Below are 23,792 nucleotides of genomic sequence, written 5' to 3'. Positions count from 1 at the left end.
GATTAGGGATGTGGGCTAAATGAGAACTTCGCACTTACTTGCTTCAATTAGCCCTTTAATTTCAGCTTCTCGGTAAGAGTTCAAATTCAGAGTCACCTCTTGGCACCTCTTAATCAGGAAAGATGGAGCTGGGTATCAAACAGGGAACATTTGCATGAGTAGAATCCACTAATTTGGATTCTTGATGATCTAGTTCCTTTTTACTAGTTTAGGATAATTAAGCGTTATCTACACTCTAGGTCTCAGAAGGTAATTTGGGAATATTTAAACCATAAATGGTTTTTAGTTCTTTATTGACATTAAAGCTTCAGTCAGAACTGTTTGGGGAATAGGGATTCCTTTTGTTACTAACGAAGTAGATAGAGATGGTCCATCTCAGTCATAAGATAAATGACAAGTAAGACTAAAAGGGGTGCCTGGGTGGCATGGTAACATTAAATTGACACTTAATAGTAAGTGTCCAACTGTTGATCTCAGCCCAGGTCTTGATCTCTCAGGGTCATGAGGTAAATAAAGCCCTGCCTTGGGCTTCACGCCAGCTTAGAGTCTATTTAAAATAATCAAAGGAATGACCCCCCCCCCAATGAAAGATAACAAATATTTGTCAGTGATTGACAAAAAGAAATGGCCCCAAAGTCAAGGTTGTAGGGAAACTGAGTACAGATTTTCCTTTCTTTGCAACTGCCACAAAATCCGACTCATCGGCCCTCTGCAGATGAGTGCTTGGCCCTTCATGTTTAAGAAATCAGTAGGTATGTATACTCCGCTCTTCTTTTGTTCATTGAGATGTGCTGCTGCTAGGATCCTTCACCTTTATCTTCCTCTACTTCCTCCTCCTTGGCTCCTGTGTGAACTGGAGGTCTTAGAAGTCCTTGCAAATATTTTCGATGCTGTCTCTCATCTTGCTGGAAATGGGGTTTCTGTTTGTATTTTCCATTTTCTTTTTTTGTTTTCTGATGATCTTAGGCTGAAAGGGGGAGAATGTGGAGCTCAGGCAGCATTCACACTAGCAGCTTCGGTCTAGTCCTTTCCTGGACCTCACAGCTCCTTATGTGGTGAGTCTGCTCCTCAGTCTTATCAGGACCTGCTCAGGGTGTTCTCCACTTACTGAAGTATTGCATCTAGATTCAGAAACCCATGTGGTAATGACCCCCTGCATCAAAAATGTTAACATGACTCTATTACCTTTCATATTTAGATGCATCATCACACCTCTGCCTCATATAGAATGTTGCCTCTAAGGGACACCTTAGAGTGGCTCAGTGGGTTAAGCCTCTGCCTTCGGCTCAGGTCATGATCTCACGGTCCTGGGATCAAGCCCCACATTGGGCTCTCTGCTCAGCAGGGAACCTGCTTCTCCTTCTCTCTCTGCCTACTTGTGATCACTCTTTCTGTCCAAAAAATTAGAAAAAAAAAAAAACTTAAGAAAAATAATTTGAATGTTGCCACTAGCTCTTTTTTTTTTTTTTCTCTCCCATAAAAATTGTTCTCAGACCAGCTTTTCCTCCCATTCCATTCTTTCCCTTTGAGGGGAAGCACGATAAAGGATATTATAGTGTCATCTTATCCTAATGGTTTGTACTCTTGTTGCATTGAGTCTTGATATCTATTAACTGTTTCTCCCTGCTTCCATGACCTATATCCATATACTTGATTAGCATGTTTTCTCATTCTTTGTCTCTCTCTCTCTTTTTTTTAAAATTAATTAATTTATTTATTTGACAGGGAGAGATCACAAGCAGGCTGAGAGGCAGGGAGAGAGAGAGAAGGAGGAAGCAGGCTCCCTGCCAAGCAGAGAGCCCGATGCGGGGCTCGATCCCAGGACCCTGGGATCATGACCTGAGCCGAAGGCAGAGGCTTTAACCCACTGAACCACCCAGGCGCCCCTTTGTCTCTTTTTAATGCAAATATTAAGAGCGGAAGATCAGTAGTCTAAGTTAAGATTATCACGTTATTAGTTGGTATAGTTTGGATATGTTTTTGAACCTCTTACGTATTTAAATAAGTTTCCTGTATAGTTTATATTTCTTTATTTCGACCTGATGGAAACTTACCAAATTATTAGTAAAAGCAAGATATGTTTGTGCTTTGGTTTGCTACTTTAGTAAACTTTAAAAAAGATAATTTCTAAGGGAAGATTTGTTTTGAGTAAGCCCTTGGAGCCATGATAACACCAGTACCTTACGGTTGGGGTATTGTAACTGTATATAAATGATATTTTTAGTATATATAGGAGTCAAAATCAAACTTTTCATTTAAGGTTAAAATTTATCCTTTCTTTTAAAAAAAAAAAAGAGGAAGAAAGAAAGTAAGAAACCCAATTCCCTATCTCTACCCAGTCTTACCTTTCGGGAAGAGGACCATGGTACCTGTGCTCTGTAGACTGTTTTAGCCTTGGAGTTGCAGTTGTCATTTTGTGATTTTGGTTGCTTCAAGTTGGGGGTCAGTGTTAATGGCAGCCCCAGCAATTTCTTTGCTTTTTATTCTACCAAGAGGACACTTGGTTATAATCACTTCCAGCATTTCTACAAATTCCAAAGTGACTAAAATTTTAGAGAGTGGCTGGAAGTGGAAGAAATTAAAAACAAAGGAAAGCAAGAGAAAAATAAATCTTCTGTGTGAAGTGAGATCTGTACTGAAGTTAACCTGTAACACCAGGAAAACAAAAAATTTTTTCTAATAAAAAAATTAGTAAACTGCCCCATGTATTTATTGACTCTGAGATCTTAGAAGGAAGCCATGGTGGACTCTTTTACCCCAGCTGGGTCTCCATGTATCGTAGAGCAAGAGGAACAATTTCCTCACCCCTCTTTGCCTACACAAGGGCCTTTGTGTGGCAGATATGTCTATCTCAAATCAAGAGTCTGTATTAGTATAGTGCAACTTTTTTTTTTTTAATACAGTTCCACCTGTGATACATGCATCGGGGGGTGCTAGTACCCCTACAGCCCAGACCTTGCTTTCTATCAAGTTGGCAGCTCCAGATTTTTTTTTTTTTGCAGAGGGTAGTTGTCTTGTCTTTCAGAACTCCATGTAAGTTCTCCTGTGTTCTTTTGACATCCTAATCTAGTGTTCCGTTATATTTACAGTAAAATTTTATAAGAGTTAGCTTAATTCAGCAAATGTTACTTTGTTGCCTGAAGGTGGGAAAGAATTGTCTTTGGGTAGAAGCAAATAGTTTTTCTACTAAGGCTTCATCAGAACTTGTACAAATAAACCTCAACGATTGATGGTATATCTGTGCAGTAAGTAACACGACCTCAGAAGTGCTTGGAGGTAGCCGAATGTGAAGAACAGTCTGGTTTATTAAAGTCAGTTAGTTTCTACTAAGGCCAGTAATTCCAGTGGAGTGTATTTAAATGGACCTCACTATTATCAGTGTGAAAAGTTTAGAAAAAGTTTTTAGAATGTGAGATGAAAATATTACTTTTAAATACCAGACTAGAAAGGGAATCTAATTAAAGCATAGCTGGAAAAGTACATACTTAGGCATGCTTGGGAAAATTTTGAGGAATAGGAGAGCTCTATAATTTTAGAGATTTGGAAATCACTTTATAGTGTTGTGCAGTTTTTCAGTTTGTTTGATTTTGTTTTCAAAGAGTGATTTAAGGAAATAATGATTACATCAGTTTGCAAATGCTTCACAGGATTAAATCATGTTAATCATTCCTAGTGGGGAAAGCCTGAAAAAGGCATGTCTGTTAGAGTCTCCTAGGTTTTGTTATTTGAAATCACAGGCAAAAGTTTAGTCCAGTATGAATTCATGGTACTTGGTTGATGGTTGATGGCATATGTATTTTGTTTTTGGCTACCTTCTTTCAAGGTTCTATTGTAAGAGGCCAGCTTTTCACTTGAACCGTCTAGTAAGATACATTTACTAAGGGCTTTCTTCTAGTTTTAGTTATCCCTCCTCCCTTAAATTGAGAGCCTGTTCTGAGTGAGGTGGTTTTACGGTTGGTAGTTTAGAACCTTGCTCTTGGTCCAGTTTACAGTTTCAAATGTTAAAGAGGAGTCAGTAATTCCCTTTTTTTTTAAACATTAGCCTCAGTCTTTTTAACCAGTTGATTTACAAACCAAAACTTGCTTAGTAGGATATTTGTAGGAAACTTAGCACTTTCCACATTGTCTTGTGGATTTTTTTAAAAAGCATATGGCTTATGTTACTATGAGACTTGAAGGAGAGGGACTGTATCTAGTTTATCTTTGTATTCTGATCATGGTGCTTAATATTTCTCAAATGGATGAATGGATATTTGTAGTCCTAGATGCATCTCTGGAAAGAAGGGACTTATTCTTAAAATTTATACCCATTCTTAAATGGAATTCTGGGCTTGAGATCTCTAATTTGAGTTCCAGAGACACCTTAAAGTTCTTTAAAGGACATTATAGAATGTCCTGAGGCATAAAGGATATGTTGTATAAAGTATGAGGCACTATCCAAATGTAGTCATTATTGTTTAAGTCTTTATGTACTCAACAAGTGATCTCAAAAAGATGGCTTTATCATTTGCGACCACGTGGATGGAACTAGAGGGTATTATGCTTAGTGAAATAAGTTAGTTGGAGAGAGAAAACTATCATATGATCTCCCTGATATGAGGAAGTGGAGATGCAACGTCGGGGTTGAGGGGTAGGAAAAGAGTAAATGCAACAAGATGGAATCGGGAGGGAGGCAAATCATAAGAGACTCTAAATCTTGAAGAACAAACTGAGGGTTGCTGGGGGGAGGGGGGTAGGTAGAGGGGGGTGGGGTTATGGACATTGGGAGGGGTGTGGCTCTGATGAGTGCTGTGAAGTGTGTAAACCTGACAATTCACAGACCTGTACCCCTGGGGCTAAAAATACATTATATGTTTATTTAAAAAAATTTAAAAAAAAATTTTTAAAGATGGCTTTATGATTTGATTGGATCTTATTAGGACATAGAGATATGAATGGATTCTTTAGTCTTTTATTACTCTAAATGCTAAATGGCTTCCAAGACAGTGGTTTTTGTCTTGGTTGCCATATGTTCCTTGTGAGGGTTAGATTCAGCTCAAAAAAGTATTTATTATGATATCTACGACAGAGTGAAAAAGATGAGCAAAACATGATTCCTGCTCTCAAGGAGTTTATGGGGGTTTTTTGTGTGTTGACCTAGTAACCAAGAGTATGGTACTTTCATAGGAAACAGAAGAAAAAGCCGTTCGGAGGTTTTCATTTGACAATTGAAAGCATCAGTTGTACCCTGTTCTTGTTTGTAAGATGTTTGCTTACTGTTATTTTATGGTGTGCATTTTGAATTAAACTTCTAATAATTTTTAATTGTGATAATTGAATAATTACATAATAACAGTTATATTGACTTTGGAAAACATTTGAACAAAAACAATATGATGCTTATCTCACTTCCATTGAGAAATCCTGGTAAAGTGACTGAACAAACAAAAATGGTATAAACAACAAGGACAAGGAGAGCAAGAAAGGAAACCAAATTGTGGAAATTAGATAGTGCATGGAAGAGTGGAAACTTTAAGAAGGCTAGTACTGCAAATTCTGGAAGAGAGTAAAAAATGAGAGGCAACAGGTGAGGCTGAAAACATGTATATATGGACAGTTAGATTCTCCCACCCCAGGCACCCAGGCTGCTGCGTTCCTCCTTCTCAGCTGGAGCAGATACAGACTTCCTAGAAAAAGTGAACTCAGAGCCTCAGAGCATTAGAGAACTCCGGTACAACTGAGTATGTGGAGAGAGAGGTACTGTAACCACTCTCACCTTAGCTCCCATAGTGCTGGCAACCACCTTATCACAGATGCCACCTTCTCTTTTGCACCTCCTACTCAACTCAGGCAGGAGATTGGGAGGATGCTTAGAAGATTGCAGAGATTCCTAGCTCAAGGGACATAAGGCCCCAATGAAATGACTGTACTGCCTCACATCACCTTGCATTAAAGCTTAATTACCAAGTGTTCTTCCCAGCCCTTATAGGTGGCTTTTTACTGTCTTACATGTGAGTGGGCAACCAAGATTGTGGGCACTGAGAAAAATCTTTAATGTGAAAGATTCCAGGACAAATGGAAGAAGGACCTTGAAGGACGTAGACAGTGTAGGGAACAGACTAAATATTTCACATGTACGCACATGTACAGAATCTTAATATCCTTAGAATGAGAAGAACATGTAATATTCATAAGAATGTCCAGAAAATAAGAATTTTTGAGAAGTTTTTTTTATAAATAAAAACTCCCGAAAGTATGGGGTATATGTATTTGAGTGTGTTGGGGGAGGGGGTTAAGTTTATGGGGAACAGAAGAGAAACAGAATCAAGCCAAGGGCTTTAACTTCATTTAATTAGGTGGTCCAGGAAATAATTACTATAGGGAGAACCACAAAAGTAATTCAAGGAAAGTTTCTAGAACTAAGAAATAGAAATTCTGCACTAAAAGATATACCGAGTACCCAGCACAATGAACAAAAAAAGACCCATAGAAACACACATACATTGTCTTGACATTAAAAATGTCTGGGATGAAAAGAGGATCCTGAAAGCCACGATGGTGGGGAGCAGGTATAGACGGGTGTGCATGGGTCTTATACTAAGTATCTATCAGTCATCTGAATGGTCTGAGAGTCTCCAGGAACACCGTTAGAAACTAGAAAATGACATAGCTGTACTTGTGGAAATCTGAGGGAAAATTACTTGTCTCGGCCAAAATTACGTGTACATTGTGAGGGTTAAAATTCTGTGGCCTGGCCTGCAAAGTCCCTAAAAGCCTTTTGCCTTGTCTTTATTACTCCTCAAGAAGCTGCTAGAGGATATGTTCCCACATATGAGGAATAAATTGACAAGGGCTCTAGGAAATGGAATCCTGCACAAGAGAGAGGTGAGAAGGAGTCAGTTAGTGGACAAATACAGGATTCCTGAAGAGCAAGCAGTGTTGGTTGGCAGAGGGGAAGAGAGGCTGTGAGAATCAGTCTCTAAGACAAGAAATTTTGACTGTATTGGAAGGAGATCTGTGGTGGTATAAGAGACTTTACAGGGATGCCTGGGTGGCTCATTTGGTTAAGCTGCTGCCTTCAGCTCAGGTCATGATCCCAGGGTTCTGGGATGGAGTCCCGCATCAGGCTCCTTGCTCAGCAGGTAGCCGCCTTCTCCAACTCTGCCTGCTTGTGTGCGCTTGCACGCTCACTCGTGCTCTCTCTCTCTCTCTGACAAATAAATAAATAAAATCTTTTTAAAAAATTAAAAAAGAGACATTACAGATAATTTTGTGATGGACCAGTGAAACAGACAACAGCAGCAAAATTAAGGCAACTAATAGCTCCCCAGTAAACTCAAGTTTGCCTGAATATGATTTTCATTTAACAGAAATTGTTACAGGACTGGATTAGGAGCATATGATAGTGCTGTATGAGGGATATTCTTTGGGAGAAATCAACAGATGATGTCTAAAGTGGAAAAAAATTAAATAGCTCTTATAAACTTAATTTAAAAATCAGGTTGTAAATACTATGGGTAAAGCTAAAAGCATTGAAAGTGGTTCTACCTTGGGAATAAGAACTGGGGGTGAGGAGAAATGGAAAACCTAATTTTTTATATAAGCCTTATATTCTTTATGACTTTTTTAAGTACTTAGTAGTTTAAAATTTAAAATGTAAGGCACGCCTAGGTGGCTCAGTCAGTTAAGCATCTGACTCTTGATTTTGGCTCAGGTTGTGATCTCAGGCTCATGAAACTGAGCCCTGAGTGAGCGTGGAGCCCACTTGAAATTCTCTCCCTCTGCCCTCCCCTCATGTACTCTCTTGCCCTGCCCCCAAGTAAATAAAATATTTTTAAAATTTAAAAATGTAAATAAATTGGAAAAAGCTATTTGTAAGATTGCTTAAAATGTGGTAACATTTAGTTAGATTTCTTACTGGGCTGGGAGCCCTGCCATTTTCTGATACTTGAGGTGACAACAGCCGAAGAGAGGGGAGATGACAAGTGCGTCCTGGCGGAGTGGGTGGCCCAAGATCACACTTTCACTTAGTGGATTGGGCAGGCAGCGGCTCCAGGTGAGAGGGCTGGCACGTGGAAAGCCAGGCTCTGATCCAGGTTCACTCCCGCTCTGCTTCTCTGCCGCGGCTTCCCCTATTTTCTTCTGGAGACATGGGAAATTTGAATCTCGAGGCTGGTTTAAGTTGGATGCTAGACTGTGTCTGGCTGCCAGCTGTGTGGTCGTTGAGTGGCAGGCAGCTGGTTGTTTCTCCCAGATCAGGACTCCCATTGAAGTTGTTTCCCCTTCCAGCTCTCTGGAGGAGTCCATGTACATAACAGCCCAAGTGTCAGCAGAGATGGGGATGGCTTTGCTTTGAAATTAAAGAAAAAAAATTTAATAATAAGAGGAAAAAGCAAGTACAGCCTGTGGCTTTTCTTTCTGTTACATGATACCATGGGTTTAAATGGGGACCTTCACTTCAACATTATATTGAACATTATATTGAAAATTGAATGTTTACTTGTCTGCATGGTATATAAGGAAATGGCAGTAAGCACATTGTGGGTCCTTGTCTCTGTGGTCATGCGGCATTGCTTAGAACATTGGGGTGTCTTAGAAGGGTCTTTAATCATGTATCAATCCCATCAGTAAAAGAAACCAAAGACGTAAATCTGGTAGAGATACGTCTATTTATATACTCTTGCACTGAGTATATATATTATAGAACATGCAAAAAGAGCTATTTTAAAAGGGTGAGCTACAAATATGAGTAAATAAAAGTTCAGTGTTTTCTTTTCCTAGACCTCCATTTATTGTTTTGCTCACTTTTAGAGACTGCTGATATAGAGACCCATCATCTTAGTTCTTTACTTCTTTTCTCCTCTCTCTGGTAATCTTGCTATGTCAGGGCACTCTCCCCAGGGTGGTGTGGTGGGCAAGGAAGGGTAAAGTTCAGGTCTTCTGAAGAGGAATGATTCTCTTAAAGTTCATTGCTTATGAGACCTCTGTAAAATTTTTTCTCACCACAAACACCAACTTTTAACTAAAAAAAAAAGCAAACTTCACAGCATCATGATTGCTGATATAGACTCTCTCCCTCCCACCCCTACCTCACACACCTCTGTCCTGACAAGTCAGAAAATAGGCTCAGGGAGAGAACATGGCTTGTACCAGGGAAGCAGAATCAGGACCACAACACCTGTTCCTTGAGTCATTTCACTTCTCTTCTAGGATTCCATGGTGGACTACAACTTCTCAAAGACCCCTCTAACCCATTTTGGCTTCTTTGTTGTCTAGAAGTTGTAAAATTCAGTGTCCGTGTATCAAGTTCTTTGCTTTTTCTAACCTGTTCATATTAATTTGATTTACTTGGAACCTGAGTTCTCAGAAGCTAAGGGGGAGGTTTTAAGGGTATAGGCACTACTTCCCTTTCTTCTTTTTTCCCTTTACTTCATTCTCCTGTTTTCCTTTTGTCTGACCAACTTGGAAGAAAATTGTGTACATACCCTATTAGTTAGTTTTCTGTCCAGCTTTGTTGTGATTGTAGGTTCTTTCTTTCATCCAGAGGTGGGGCCCTTCTTGCCTGGCCTGCCAGGTGTTTGCTAAACCAGTGTATTCTAGAAAGTCATTTCTCTTTTGTAAACCTGATGGTTGCCAGTCTTGCCCTTGATTGTTCTCAGAACTAAGCAGTGCTGAGTTTCTCCATAAAAATCATAGAGTACACAAACCCTGGTCACTCCTCAGGATGGAGGCTTCCACAGAACTTCCACGTAAACCTCTTCAAGGAAAACATACCATATTAAGCGTTCAAAGTGATTGAATGAGATTCTTAACATTTTAGGTTTATCAGGAGGCTTTTTGTTTCGAATGTCTTTGTATTCAACAGAAAAGTTCAGAAGCCAGGAATACCTGAAGGAATTAAAAATTTCTATTCAAAGCAAAGAAACCTATTTCCCAATTGGCAAAACATAATTGTTTTTATTACCAATATTAGAAAAATGGTTGTGTTCTTAGCAACTGTATATTTGTTGTAAGAGATTTACTGGCAAAAAGCCACTCACTTCTTTTTGCTCCTATATAGAAAGGCAAAAGATATAAAATAGAAGAGCTAACTTAATTTGCTTTGAACACTGCTTGGTTGAGATTCTCCTATTTCTTACCTTAAGTTTCTGTGTTTTGTTGCTCATGAATTCCTGGGGCTGGGGGAAGTGGTTTTCTTTGTTTTATTTTCTGGTAGCTAGTTTTAAAAAAGAAAGACCTCTCTCCCAGGGGTGCAGGGCAGTGCTTGGGGCCTGGTGCTCTGATTGCAAGCTGCACCACTGCAGTAGAGAAAGGCCTCTGTACAAAAAGCCTTGCTCCCGAGTCCTTTGGCACGTAGGCCATTGCTCTCTGTTGTCCTTCTTAGATTTGATTTTGAAGAGAGTCCTCTTTTTCTCTTAAGATTTAAAAAAAGTATAAAGGCATTAAGCCAGCAAATGACAGACAAGTGCACTGTATGGGGCATTGTAGGTGTTTGAATTTAATAAAGATGCCTTGGCCATTTAAGTTGTAATTTCTAAACAGACAGGAACTCAGTTCTTTTTATGACCCCACCCCCCACCCATGGGAAATAGGTCCATTTTTGTGCATTGAATTCTAAGAGCAGACAGTGGGGGAAAAAATAAAACAATGAAATGTGTGAAATAAGAGGAAGGTGAGCCAAAAGCTGATTCGGGACTGTATGGAGAGTAACGATGATGTAGTACTCAGCTGAGAAAGGCCAGGTACCAAATAATCCTCTCTATCCAGTGGTTCCCCACATAAGACATTTCTGTACATTTCTCAGGAAATCATTTTAAGCGTCTGCCTTCAGAATGAATGTTTGTGGCAGGAATGGGAGGGAACCCAGGAGGAATACTGAAACTGTAGTAAATACCTACTTTTATACCCAAACTTTCTTTCTTAATAATCTCAGTATCACATTAAAGTTTGTGGTAATATCAGCTTCCTGTGTCTTAAGAAATTTGGTGGCAGTATATTCTTCAGAGCTTTGTGGCCCAACACAGTAGCCACTAGACACATATGGCTATTTAAACTTAAATTAAACTTCATTGAGATAAAATTGAAAACTAAGTTCCCCAGTTGTACTAGTCACATTTCAAGTACTCAGTAGCAACATGTGGCCGCTGGGTACTCTATTGAATAGTACTGAGGCAGAGCATTTTCATCATCCCAGAGAATCTATTGGTTGGCCAGCTAGAGGCTAACGTTTTTCATATTTGTGAGAAGAATTGGTTAATTTTATGCTTTATACTGTGGAAGTGCTTTATTGGCAGTTGTCTGGGGCTAGATGAGACAAGCAGCCAGACAAGAGCCCAGTGTGTCCCAATGTTCTCTTCTGTGGGGTTATATAGGATAGCCTGAATTAGGAAAGGCTGTCAGAATGAGTCTGGTGATTAGGTAGCACCATCCTCCTTGTTGGTAGGATGCATGATTGTGTTTGGTTAGTACTATAGGTGTTAGAGGCAGAGTGGCTCTTCCATCCGGGCCCTTGCTTGCTGGATGACACTGGGCAAGTCACTTAACTCTTCTGAACCTTTTTTCTCATTTGTAAAGTAGGAGTGAAATACCTACTTCCCAGGTTTGTTATGAGAGTTACATTAGAGAGTGGAAATGGAGTAAAGAATATTAGACACCCGGCACATTAGACACCCGGCACAGTACAAGACACATAGTAAGCATGCATGACGCCATAGCAGTCCTTAGTAATAATTTCTTATCCTTGTTGATGTCCCTTTCTCTTTTTCCTGATATATGCTTCTTTTCTTTTTCTTCTTTTTAATTATTTCTCCTCTTTCTTCGCTCTACTGCTGTTTTCCTTTATTCCTTTGTCTTCTTAGGCCCTGTGTAATTCTGTTACATAGATTTGTAAGAATAAAGAATTTCCTGTCCCTTGGTTGCTCTAATACAGTGAAGAATGGGCAATAGTTGATATCAAAATGGAACCAAACTGTGTAAAGATTCACAGAAATAAACCACCTTTGACCAGTATTTATGAGGATACTAGTACATAGGGGCCAAGGGGCAGTGTGGAAATAACTAGCAAGTTAACACTGTCATGTGAGCTGTAGGGGGAAGATCCCTGCTGATTACATATCTTTCTCCCCTAGCAACAAAGGAGAGAGCGGGAAGCTAGAAGGCAGCAAGAACGTGAGCAGCGAAGGAGGGAACAAGAAGAGAAGAGGCGTCTGGAGGAACTGGAGAGAAGACGGAAAGAAGAAGAAGAGAGGAGGCGGGCAGAAGAAGAAAAGAGGAGAGTTGAAAGAGAACAGGTTAGTCCATTAACGAATGTTTCATGCATGAATCTGAGATTTGTTGCATAATAGAATTGGGGGATTTGGGACAAAAAGTACACAGACGTCTGCACATACACAATAAACACATTTAGGACTTCAGAGGTTTCAGAATGCTGACGCACAGGTGGAAGCACAGCAATAAATTCTCATCTTTAAAAAATGATGGATAAATCTTTCCATTTAGAAACCTGGAAAGCAGTTGAGTGGTCTCCAAACAGTGTGATACCCAAAAGATTTTTGAGTATGTCTTCTTGGGTTTGGCTTAAATGTTTGAACCCTAAATATCTGGATGATAATTAGCCTTTTCTTCAGTGAAATTAAAAACCAACCACCAGAGATGTTTGAAGTATCCAATAGCTGAGTATTGTAATAAACATTTTTGTATATAATGCAGTGTGTTTCTCTGTAGCATTAGAAAAACTATTAACATTGTGGTTTTGTTTAGCCAAGAAAGATCATTTGTGTTTTGGTAATACTTAGATCATTTTATTGATGCCAACTATAGTTGTCTTTTTGAATTTGTTCCTGAACACCTGTGCAAATAAAACTGAACTGTGCTTTTGTGTCTCTGCTATCTGTGTGAGCCCCTCAGAGCCTCTTCATATCTCACATCTTTGAATTGATAATTAGTTGTTACGAGGTTTGGGTAACGGAGAAAAGATATGATTGGGGACTGATTTAAATAATACTTGAAATTCATAGTTAAAATACTTACCAACAACGGTATTAACTTCCAAAGTTGATTATTCAACCACTGTCTTTGATACTAATCATATGCTTCAAGTTCTCTGCATGTTTACCAGTTCTTCGTAAGAATTTAAGTGATATGTTCTATTTGTTACCTAATTGATATTCTTTTCCAGTTGACCATGGTATGTTTTGGGGTTTGTTGTTGTTTTGGTTTTTTTCCACATTGTAATTTTTACCTGGGGACTGCAAAGGTGAATAAAAGTGAGCTTTTAAAAATTAAATGTCCTAATAAAAAATTTAAATGTCCTAGGGATAATTCTTGCAATTTCATGGTAAGATGAGGGTATGAGAGTTAAACTTAATCTTTAATGTTCTAATGGCAGTCATTAGCTTTTGTGTACAGCAATACTCTTCACCTCTTCTTAAAAAAAATAGCATCAAAGGAGTTTCATTCTACTTTCCTTATTCTTTTGCAAAATATCCCCCATGTTAACAGTGCTGTGAGAAATGTGTCAATTCTGCATTACATGTGCATGTCTGTGTACATGTGTAGTTGTATTCTGTATGCTTGTTTTATGTTAGGACTTTTGTGATTTGGATAGATGTGAATTTCCTGGTTGTCCTTGTGTTTTAGAGGCAAAAAATCCCAACTGTGCTAATTTGATCTTCCAAGTTATGGTTCTGTTCTGTCTAGTTCAAAGGTAGGATGAGTTGAAATTTAGATTCCTTTCTCGGCCATTGCAGGGTAAGGCCACATGTCAAGTTAGAACAGTGTTTTTGGCATAGCATGTGCCATGGAGGTTTAGACTAATAGGCATGGGCCTTGGAACCCAGGTTAGAATCAGATTGGCTTTTTTGGGCAAAATTTATTTTGTAAGATAAAGGTTTCTAAGGAAATATATATGTCATGATTTGTGTTATACACTATTCCCTCAATCGGAATTGTTGGTGAACTAAAACGTCTCTCCAGCCCAGATATATGGCTATTTTTATTTTAAAGTATGTGCCATAGTGTAAGGGGATGGTGAGCATTAGACACTGTAAAGACATAATCTGAATTTCAGAATAAAATTTCTCATAGATCCTTTAGTCTACTCCCCTTTAGGAAGTAGTTGGCTTTTTTCCCTGTTGATAAGGAACGAAACTTCTCGTTTGTATTTCAAAGTTGTTTCATGACTGTGTCTTATTTAAGCCTCACTAAAATCTTGAAAGTTGCAAGAAATATTCTTGATATTCATCTCTCAAATGAGGAGACTAGATAAGGGTCTCTTGATGTCCTAGCCCCTTAAATATGCATGCAACTTCAAGGTTGGATTTCTCCTCTTTACATATTTTGGGTTTGTTTATCTGTTTTCATTGTTGCAGAGACTTGTTCTCTTTTCCTTGAAAATAGGCTTCCCCAATCCCCCACCTGTACCCCCTTACCCCTAGGACATACACACACTCTGCCATAGTCCCATCGTGAAGAGCCTGGGCCTGTTCATTTGTGAGAGATCACCTGCATCTGTTGTCTATGGACCATGCATGGGCTTTTCAAATTAGTCATTCTCTGTACCTTCTGTGTCATCAGAGAAAACAGAAATCATGTTTGTTCTTTTTTAATATTAAACAGGTTTTGGTTTGGGGTTTTAAAAATTGGCAGTCCATGCTACTTATAAATAATGACTATAAGAACCATCTGGGGCAATGTGGATCTACTGGTTTATCTAATTAAACTCTTGATATCTCTGGAGTCTTCTGTCCTTAAGAGGAATATCATGGTCCTTTGAAATCTCACATTTGTGTTTAACAGTGGTGTTCTAACAGAAAAATTTTCAGATACCTTTGTATATATCAATGGAGTGTATATCATTTTTTAGACTCTTTAGATCTTGGCCAATTTGAAGATCTTGGGGAAAATCCTTCGCCATACACTTTGTAATAAACTCATCACTAAGTGAATCACCACTGAAGACCATTGGGGCAAATGGTTCTTGGTGCTCCATTCAGGTGGTTCTGATGCTTTCCTTTTGGATAAATTGATTGCTGGGTAATTTCTGTGTGACAGGAGTATATCAGGCGACAGCTAGAAGAGGAGCAGCGGCACTTGGAAATCCTTCAGCAGCAGCTGCTCCAGGAGCAGGCCATGTTACTGGTAACACCCTGTATCTGTCTTGTTCTGTAGCATTAGGGCTCATTTTTCTATCCCTCCCCTGAGCTTTGGGCAGAGCTGTGGTGATCACCAGACCATTTTGGTTAGTGCTGTGGACTGACAGGCTCAAATGGAGACGTCCTCTGTGGTCATGCTACTTTGGGCAACTTTTCAAGGTGGCTTCTGTATATTTATTTATTTCCTGTTAAAGAGTTAACTGTTCTCTTTGGTAGATAGCAAGGTTTTGAACAGAACTTGGCATTCAGTGAACAAACTAGAATGCTAAGGGCTGAAAGTTAAAATCACATGCCATAGGACTTTTGTCTAGTATATTCTTACTTTTGAAACCACCAAAACCAGCTTTTAATTGAATTCTCTCTCTGTCCAGTGATATTATGGTTAGCAACAAGCTGTCAGATTTTTCCACAGGTAATATGCTATTTAAAATCCCAGTCATTTTGCTCTATTATCAAACAAGGGGGACAAAGGGCATTATGTTTGTAAAAAGTTGAGACTGAATCCAGAGAAGAGGCGAGCTCTGCAGTGTCCCATAGATTTAGTGTTCTCCTCTCCCTCTCCAAGGAGTGCCGATGGCGGGAGATGGAGGAGCACCGGCAGGCAGAGAGGCTCCAGAGGCAGTTGCAACAAGAACAAGCATATCTCCTGTCTCTACAGCATGACCACAGGAGGCCGCACCCGCAGCAGCAGCAGCCACCGCAGCAGGAAAGGAGCAAGCCAAGCTATCACGCTCCAGAGCCTAAGCCCCACTATGAGCCTGCTGACAGAGCTCGAGAGGTATTTTCTTTCCTTTGTTGCTTAAACATTGATCCGGTGTTGATTATTCCGTAGAAAATAATAGGATAATGCTTAGGAACTGTGTAATACTAAGACTTGAATGGGACAGAGACTAATTATGAGCCACTCTCTTGGTTTTCTAGCTGAGAAATTGTGGTTCAGAAAAGTGAAAGGACACTTGCCCAAGGTCTCTTATCTGCTTAGTGTTTTTTTCTATAGACGACTAGAATGCCTCTGTTAACAAATCACAATGAATTTGACACTAAAAGGAGAAAAGATTGTATGGCAGAATCATACTAAGAATGTGAACAAAGGGAATGGTGGCCGGGTTAGCTATATTCCCCAAACCACAATGAAAATAAAGTGTAGCCCAGTAGCCTTGTAGTCCAGTTTAGTGACTTTTCAAAGACTGTGATTTGTTACTGAATTGACACATTTGGGCACACAGAGCCTCACCATAAGGATGTGGTGAAGCAGTAACTGTTCTGGGATACTAAGAATACAGGGAACTGGGGAGCTTCTGGAGTGTGTTTAAACCTGGCCTATAGGTGGCATCCTGCTACCATGTCTCACCCTCACAGAGAGTAGCATCTACAAACAAGTGTTCTGCCTATTCTGGAATGCCTTTATTTTTGGTAGGATGAAATGTGCTTTGACTTCCTGATGATAATCTTTTAATCTGTTGGTTAAGTTGGTTGTGACATTAGTTTTGTTTTGTTTTGTTTTGTTTCCTAGTTTGTCATCATGTACAATCTAAGAATTCTTGGCCAGGAGGTTTTAAAAGCTTAGTTTTTATTTTCATAAGTATTTCTTTATCTCAAATTGAATTTTAGCCCCATTTTATTTGTCCCCTCTCTTTTTAAGCCACCCCTGTCTTGGAGAAAACAGAAAAATTATTTCTAGGACCCTTCCACTTTCAGGCTTTTTTTGGGATCTCTGCTTTTCCCTACTAACGTAACACTAAGTTATGTCTTCTAATTCTCTGATGCAGGTGGAAGATAGATTTAGGAAAACTAACCACAGCTCCCCTGAAGCCCAGTGTAAGCAGACAGGCAGAGTATTGGAGCCACCAGTGCCTTCCAGATCAGAGTCTTTTTCCAATGGCAACTCCGAGTCTGTGCATCCTGCCCTGCAGAGACCAGCTGAGCCACAGGTAGCAACAGCCAGGTGGCTGTGGGCCAAGGAGACTCACACCATAGCTCACTAAGCCATGGGCCTGCTTGTAATGTTTACAGTTTGGTTTGTTACCACATTTAGAAAGAAAAGAGATGAGCAGAAGTGATTTTTGATTAATACACAGGCAAAATACCCTCAGTTGATAGAGAAAAGAAGGATTTTTATTTGTTTGTTTTTAAGATTTTTGTTGTTCTTACTAAGAGTATCTAGATTCAGTCATTTATTCTTTTAGTCTTTTTGTCTTCCCTAACTCAGATGTTTGTAAACAAGTGCCTCCTTTCTCTAATAGAAAAAATTTTAAGTTTAGGTTTTAGAATATTAGTACCAGAAGTACATAGAGGAAGAATCATAAGCTTTGGTCCTTGGCTCCTGGCCAGTTCCATGAGTGAACTTTAGAAAACCAGTGTCTGCCCTGAAATTACATGTAGAATTTCTTGGTTTTGTCCAACTGTGCATATTTTTCTGGGAAAAGGGCCTTTTATTAGATTCTCAAAAGGTTCAAGATCCAAAAGAAGATATGCTCTAATAGGTTAAGTGTACATTGCCCTGACGTAGGTCAGGGTAAAGGTCATGACCTCTCATTGGACTGGCCACAGCATTCTGCCTAGTCTAGGTGAGGGAGAACCCCCTGGGCTGAGTACTGTGTGGTTAAAAGAGAGCACCCTGTACTATCCAGAGAAGGAAGGCAATAGTGGGGCTGTTGGATCTAAAAGATCCTTAAAACACAGATTGCCATTTTCTTACTGAAAATAAGTGACTTTCAGATATTTTGCTCCTTGAAGTTGTGTGATCCAGAATATTGGGAACAAGTTTTTAAGCCTGAATTTACCAGGTACTGGTGTTTGCAAATGTTAGGGGATAAAATCTCATATTCTTGTGATAGAAGTAGCTGTGGTGTTCTAAAAAACTAATCCAAGTGAGGATTTGAACATGCTTTAAAATAAATAATTCCAGTGTGGAGGAGTTGTTAAAAAAAGGGGGGGAAGAAGAACCAGACCTAAGCAAAGGGCATGTTTGTGAGAGTGGTGGACTTAGAGGGAAAGGGAGATATTTATATGGGGTCAGCAGTTTCTTGATTCGCAAAAGAGCTGGCCAACAAGCCAGAGAGCGAGGAAAGTGACACAGAGGCGAGGGAAGAGAGACTGGCAGACTAGGTTTGACAGCACTTGTATGAAGGGTCCAGGACTGAAATCTTTATTCTGCAAGTTAAAGTTACCGCAGATAGAAATTTTTATCTGTTTGGCCATGAACAGGTTAAAAAATAGGAATTCCCAAATTATGTAGGCTACTTTTATATTAATTAACTAATGTAGTGCCTAGAGATAATCTGTCTCCCTTTTCCTCCTGCTACCGAAAGCTGGTTTGGGCTGAAACCTCTACTTAGAAAAACATTCTTTGAGGAGACTAAGATTCTTATTTTGAAGCCCATTTTTTATTATAGTTACAGGTAATACTTCCAGTTTCACATTTTTCCCCCTGAAAATTTTAAACATTTTAGCAATCTGAGATTATTCCACTCTTGAGATTATTCCACCAAGAAGTAGAATTTGTGACTCTCCCAGAAGTAATAGAAATCATGACCTGGGACTTAACTCTGAAACTTGCATTTGGAAAGGTAGAACCAGTTGTGATTTGGTATTTTTAGTTTTCATTACATATGTTGATATAATGGATAGCATAGCTAGAATTTTGTAAATTGCAATCTTTAACACTTATTTTAAAATAATAAGATACAATAAAGAAGATACAGACTATTTCAGAAATTGTTTTAACAACTGAAAAAGCAACCACATTAACTCAGGTGACAAGTAGTTGTCCTGTTTTTTCAGTTGTCAAGTAGAAGGCATATAGTCCAGTAGCAGTAAGGAGAGGGAATGATAGTATTGAATATTCCTAGAGAAACCAAAATTCCTTTTTTCATAACTACTCTGAACATGTATAGAGATTTCTAAGGTTTGAGTGTTTTAGGACTTGGGAGAAGAAAGCAGCAAAATTGAGGGTGTATTTGAAAAGTTGGCTGTTTTTAAGTTGTATTACCATAGTCTGCTAACATACAAGGGGTTTGTCTTTGCTCGTGGAATGTGTTGTTCTGTGGTTATTTGGTGTGAAACCTTATGCTGCCAGGTGTCATAAGAATGGATAGCTAGGTCTGCATGAACGGCAGTGTCTGTCTTGTGATTTTACTTTCCTCCTTCCCTCTCTCTCTCTCTCTCTCTGCCTGTCAACTCTGCTTTGACATGGATGTGCATGGAGCACGTTGTCCTCCCTTTTAGGATCAGAGATCTACGAGGGGTTTTTTTTGCTTTGTTTTGTTTTGTTTCATTAATCTTCATGTAATGTTAGTCTGGATATTAAAAGAGTTTTCCTTATAAATGTACATTTGCTTTTTTCTATATAGTGTGTTCCTCAGCTGCTTCTTCACTTAGAAGTATAACTGTTCCACTGCTTGGCTTACCTAGGACTGTATTGCCCCTGTTTGCCTTTCCCCCACTTCTTGGTTTGGATTTGGTATTGACCGGAAAAGCGTTTTATGCAGAACGCATTGAATGTTTTGTGTTTTGTTTTCTTGTAAGGTACAGTGGTCCCACCTGGCATCTCTCAAGAACAATGTTTCCCCTGTCTCGCGATCCCATTCCTTCAGTGACCCTTCTCCTCCCAAATTTGCACACCACCATCTTCGCTCTCAGGACCCATGTCCACCTTCCCGCAGTGAGGTGCTAAGTCAGAGTTCTGACTCTAAGTCGGAGGTACCTGACCCCACCCAAAAGGCTTGGTCTAGATCAGACAGTGACGAGGTGCCTCCAAGGGTAAGAAGCAGAAAGACAGATGTGTGCTGCTTTTTTCCTTTTTGTTATTTTTTTAAAAAATTATTTATTTTAACTAAGGGTATGGTGACTTCACCAGAATGAAGGGGCAATGAAACTTCAAAGGAACTTTTTACAGTGGGGCAAGTTCCATAGTTATGCAGTTGTATTCAGTCAGCCGCCAGTTAGTTTTTTTATGGTTGTTGTTAACTCTATACTTAAACACAAAGTAACAGAATAATATATGAGTAAGTCTATAAAGAATATACTCCTAGAATAAAAAGAATCAAAATATATTTTGGCAGTTGTCTTAAGCATTTATACAAAAGCTACAAATTATTTTTCAATATTAATGAAGATCAAAATTTTCAGAAAAGGTTCTTTTAAGGAAAATTTTGCATTGAAAATTCCCAAAAAAATGATTTTTTTCTTTTTTAAATTGAGGGATTTTTGGTTTCCTTTAAAATTTTTTGTCTTTTGGTAATTACTTAATGGTAAAATTAAATGAAAGGCACATTTTCATTTCGTTTATTTTCCCTCCACTTGGAATTTGCTTCCTCTGAATATTTTCTTGCTTCCTACCAGTCTTTGTTTCCTACTGATCCATTTGTAGACCATTGTTTGATTTCTTTGAGCTTATTTTCCTGATTCTCACATTATCTCAGCAAAATGCTTTTGTATGTCCCCTGCCACAAAGCTTCAGTCCAAACATCATTTGAATGTTACAGAAGCATAGAAGGGCTGTTTGTCCTGGCTCCTTTGATGCCTTTGACTAAAATTTCTCTATTGTATTATATCAGTGGAGGGCAGAGAAGAGTCAGGGGTGGTGGGGGTAGTGATAGTAAGGCTCACATAAGTATGAGTGTTCTAAAAATGTTTTGGTAGGAAAATCTTTTTTCTTCTCATATTTTCAATAATTTAATTCTTGTGTTTTTCTTCCCAAAGGTTCCTGTGAGGACAACATCTCGTTCCCCTGTTCTGTCCCGTCGGGATTCCCCACTGCAAGGCAGTGGACAGCAAAACAGCCAAGCCGGTCAAAGAAACTCCACCAGGTAAGAGAAGAGGGAAGCTTAAGAACATATTTACTGCACAGCATATTACATCATGTTCATTTTCATAAAAATGTTCGTAAACATGGAACGTCTGAGGTAAAGAGATGGTCACTTTATAAAAGAAAAACTGCCAGAAAATCCATTATTGTGAATAACAGCAAACTGGTCTCTAGTGAAAAGGGAGTTTGAATCCATTTGTGTATTTTAGCACTTTTAAAATGTAAACTCCCTGGCTCTGTAAGAGCAAGTGGATGAAACGGCAGGAAAGGCAAGGGAGAGATTAAGAGAATTGGAACCTGAGGAAGCTTGTCATCTAAAGGATGTCCCAAGTGCTTGGGACTGGTGCAGAAAACACAAACAGGCTACTAAAGGAAAGTCAATGGTTGACTTACAGTCTCTAATAAACTAGTGAATTAACCAAATAATATTTTTAGGTTGTAGCCACATGAAGCTACTTAAATTTGAATTTAACTTAATTAAAATTCAATAAAATTTAAATTTCCTTAGCTATACTAGTTAAATTTGAATTTAGCTTAATTAAAATTCAATAAAATTAAAAGTTAATTTCCTTAGCTACACTAGTCACATTTCATGTGCTCAGTAGCCATGTGCAGGCATAGCTACCATGTTATTACCAGTCAGCGATCGAACATTTTCATCCTATCAAGTGATGTCCATTGGCCAGTACAATCCTAGGGGAAGGGTACACTATGTTGACTGTTTTGTACTTAATCGTCACCAAACCTCTGAAATTAGCCTTTTGTACATGGAGCCTTAATATAATTGGAATACAAAGATGGATGACAGACCAGAAGCTGCAGAGAGCCTTCTTAGTCCTTAAATGATCAGGGTACACTGTGGGATTCTCCTGAGACTGACTGAGTCTGTGTATTAATTGTGATCTAATAAACTTGTGCTCTGGGTGCGTCCACGGTTGGGGAGCATCATAGCCCCTTAATAACTGGGTTCATACAAAGTAGTATGCTGTGTAAGTGTTGGCTCTTAAAAGTATTGATTAACAGTGAGAGCAACAGCCTAGGAACAGCATAATTTATGTGTGATTATATAAGTGGAATTTTTTTATATTAAGAAACTGAGTTTATAGCTGTGACAGGAATGGTAACATTTTTAGACTGAACAGTAGCATTTCTTGTCAATTGTTAAAAAGATTTGGGGTCTGGCTAATGGTAGTCTGTTATTTAACATTTTTGACTTAAGCTTATCTGAGATGTTTCATAGACCCAAAACTAATGTAAAACTGTGTGTCAACTACAATTTAAAAAAGGATATCTGAGTAAAATCCATGAATGATGTCATTGTAACTTTTGATGAATTTAATGTTGAATGCTGTTTGTAGGCCATTTTTTTCTCATTATACCTACATTGCAGAGACTTTGGTGGACACATCATACATCTGTTTATAATTTGATACTACATCTTGGGATAATGCATTAGCTGTTCTTTGTTCTTTTCTAACAGCAGTATTGAGCCCAGGCTGCTGTGGGAGAGAGTGGAGAAACTGGTGCCCAGGCCTGGCAGTGGCAGCTCCTCGGGGTCCAGCAACTCAGGATCCCAGCCAGGGTCCCATCCGGGGTCTCAGAGCGGCTCTGGGGAGCGCTTCAGAGTGAGATGTAGGATACCTTTGCTTTTCCCTTACCGCATTAACGATATTGGGCTATATGATCAGTATATTGGAGATCCTTTTTAATCCTGTATAAAGGCCTGTGGTTTTTTTTTTTCACAGCTGCATATCACAAAACAGTGTTTCAGTGCAGGTTGCTAATGATAACCATAATTTTAATAATATAGAGTTCACTTGTTCACTTTTGAGAGTTCACACATGCCTAGCACTGTGGGCACATTATATGCATGATCTCATTTAATCTTTAAAAGAACTCCATGAGAGAGAGAGAGAGGGATAGATGTATTGTGTCTCCATTTTACAAATTAAAGCAACTGTGATTTAGTGAAGTTAAGTAACTTGTCCAATAAGATTAGCTAAATGTCTGAGCTAGGATTTGAGCCCACTTCTTTCAGTATAGATTCCCATCAGTGCTGTCGTCCTTATTGGTTATTTTCATCCACAAAATAATAAGCTAATGAAAATTCCCTCTTTTATATTATTCACATAGTGTAACAAGGTATTGTGAAAACGTTAAGCAGAGTCAGGTCTGTTTGGAGACTTGCCTTGAGTGGGGCTACCAGAAGTGGGCAGAAGAGAATAGGAGAGAAACAAAGGCTAGGTGGGCTAGGTCAGATTTGTGACATACTTCTCTGTGCTTATCTGTTTCTGCTCTTTTTGTCTTTCTTGAATTTCATAGCATCGTCCAAATCTGAAGGCTCTCCATCTCAGCGTCTAGAAAATGCAGTGAAAAAACCTGAAGAAAAGAAAGAAGTTTTCAGACCTCTCAAACCTACTGTAAGAATTATACAGAATCAATTTACTTATTCTAAGCTTAAGTCAGGTCTTTCTATTAAAAATATGTAGTCGAGAGTCCCGCTGTCCTTTCTGTAGGGTTTCCCCCGTCCCCTGCCCCGCTCAGAATTAAGGAATTGGAAGGGATGCCATGTTCTTGGGCACATTTGTGCATACCCTGCCTCACTGCTTTGTCATTTTTTTTTTAAGTACAAAAGAAAGAAAACCTTTTTTTATCTCTTTGCTCAACATTAGCCTTGTCGTATTCTTGATGAGTTGGACATTTACAAAACTGGTTTTTAGAGTAAATTTTTTACATCATCTTCTTTTTCAACTCCCCTATTATTTAAATTCTGCCTTTTGGTACTGGAGTGACAGTTTTGACTTCCTCATACTTGGCCTTTAATCCTTGATGCATTAACTGACCATGTAACT

At 38.9% G+C, this 23,792-nt stretch overlaps 1 protein-coding gene across 50 annotated transcripts in view; it reads left to right on the top strand.

Moving 5' to 3' along the window:
• MAP4K4 (mitogen-activated protein kinase kinase kinase kinase 4) overlaps window positions 1-23,792 on the top strand; it is a 191,749-nt gene that overhangs the window by 139,799 nt on the left and 28,158 nt on the right. For 4 of the 50 annotated variants that reach the window (XM_059134425.1, XM_059134424.1, XM_059134416.1 and 1 more), the window contains exons 13-20: window positions 12,108-12,269; window positions 15,031-15,117; window positions 15,697-15,909; window positions 16,901-17,062; window positions 19,659-19,892; window positions 20,835-20,941; window positions 22,421-22,572; window positions 23,263-23,360. In XM_059134425.1, the coding sequence (XP_058990408.1) occupies window positions 12,108-12,269; window positions 15,031-15,117; window positions 15,697-15,909; window positions 16,901-17,062; window positions 19,659-19,892; window positions 20,835-20,941; window positions 22,421-22,572; window positions 23,263-23,360 (1,215 nt within the window). The remainder of the gene's footprint in view (window positions 1-12,107; window positions 12,270-15,030; window positions 15,118-15,696; window positions 15,910-16,900; window positions 17,063-19,658; window positions 19,893-20,834; window positions 20,942-22,420; window positions 22,573-23,262; window positions 23,361-23,792) is intronic. The other 46 variants (XM_059134461.1, XM_059134441.1, XM_059134432.1 and 43 more) reach the window with 19 other exon arrangements.

This window comes from Mustela lutreola, chromosome 9 (genome assembly GCF_030435805.1).
Source record: "Mustela lutreola isolate mMusLut2 chromosome 9, mMusLut2.pri, whole genome shotgun sequence".
Taxonomy (NCBI): domain Eukaryota; kingdom Metazoa; phylum Chordata; class Mammalia; order Carnivora; family Mustelidae; genus Mustela; species Mustela lutreola.
Note: the sequence above shows the minus strand (reverse complement) of the source record. Positions and strands in the feature narration are given on the sequence as shown.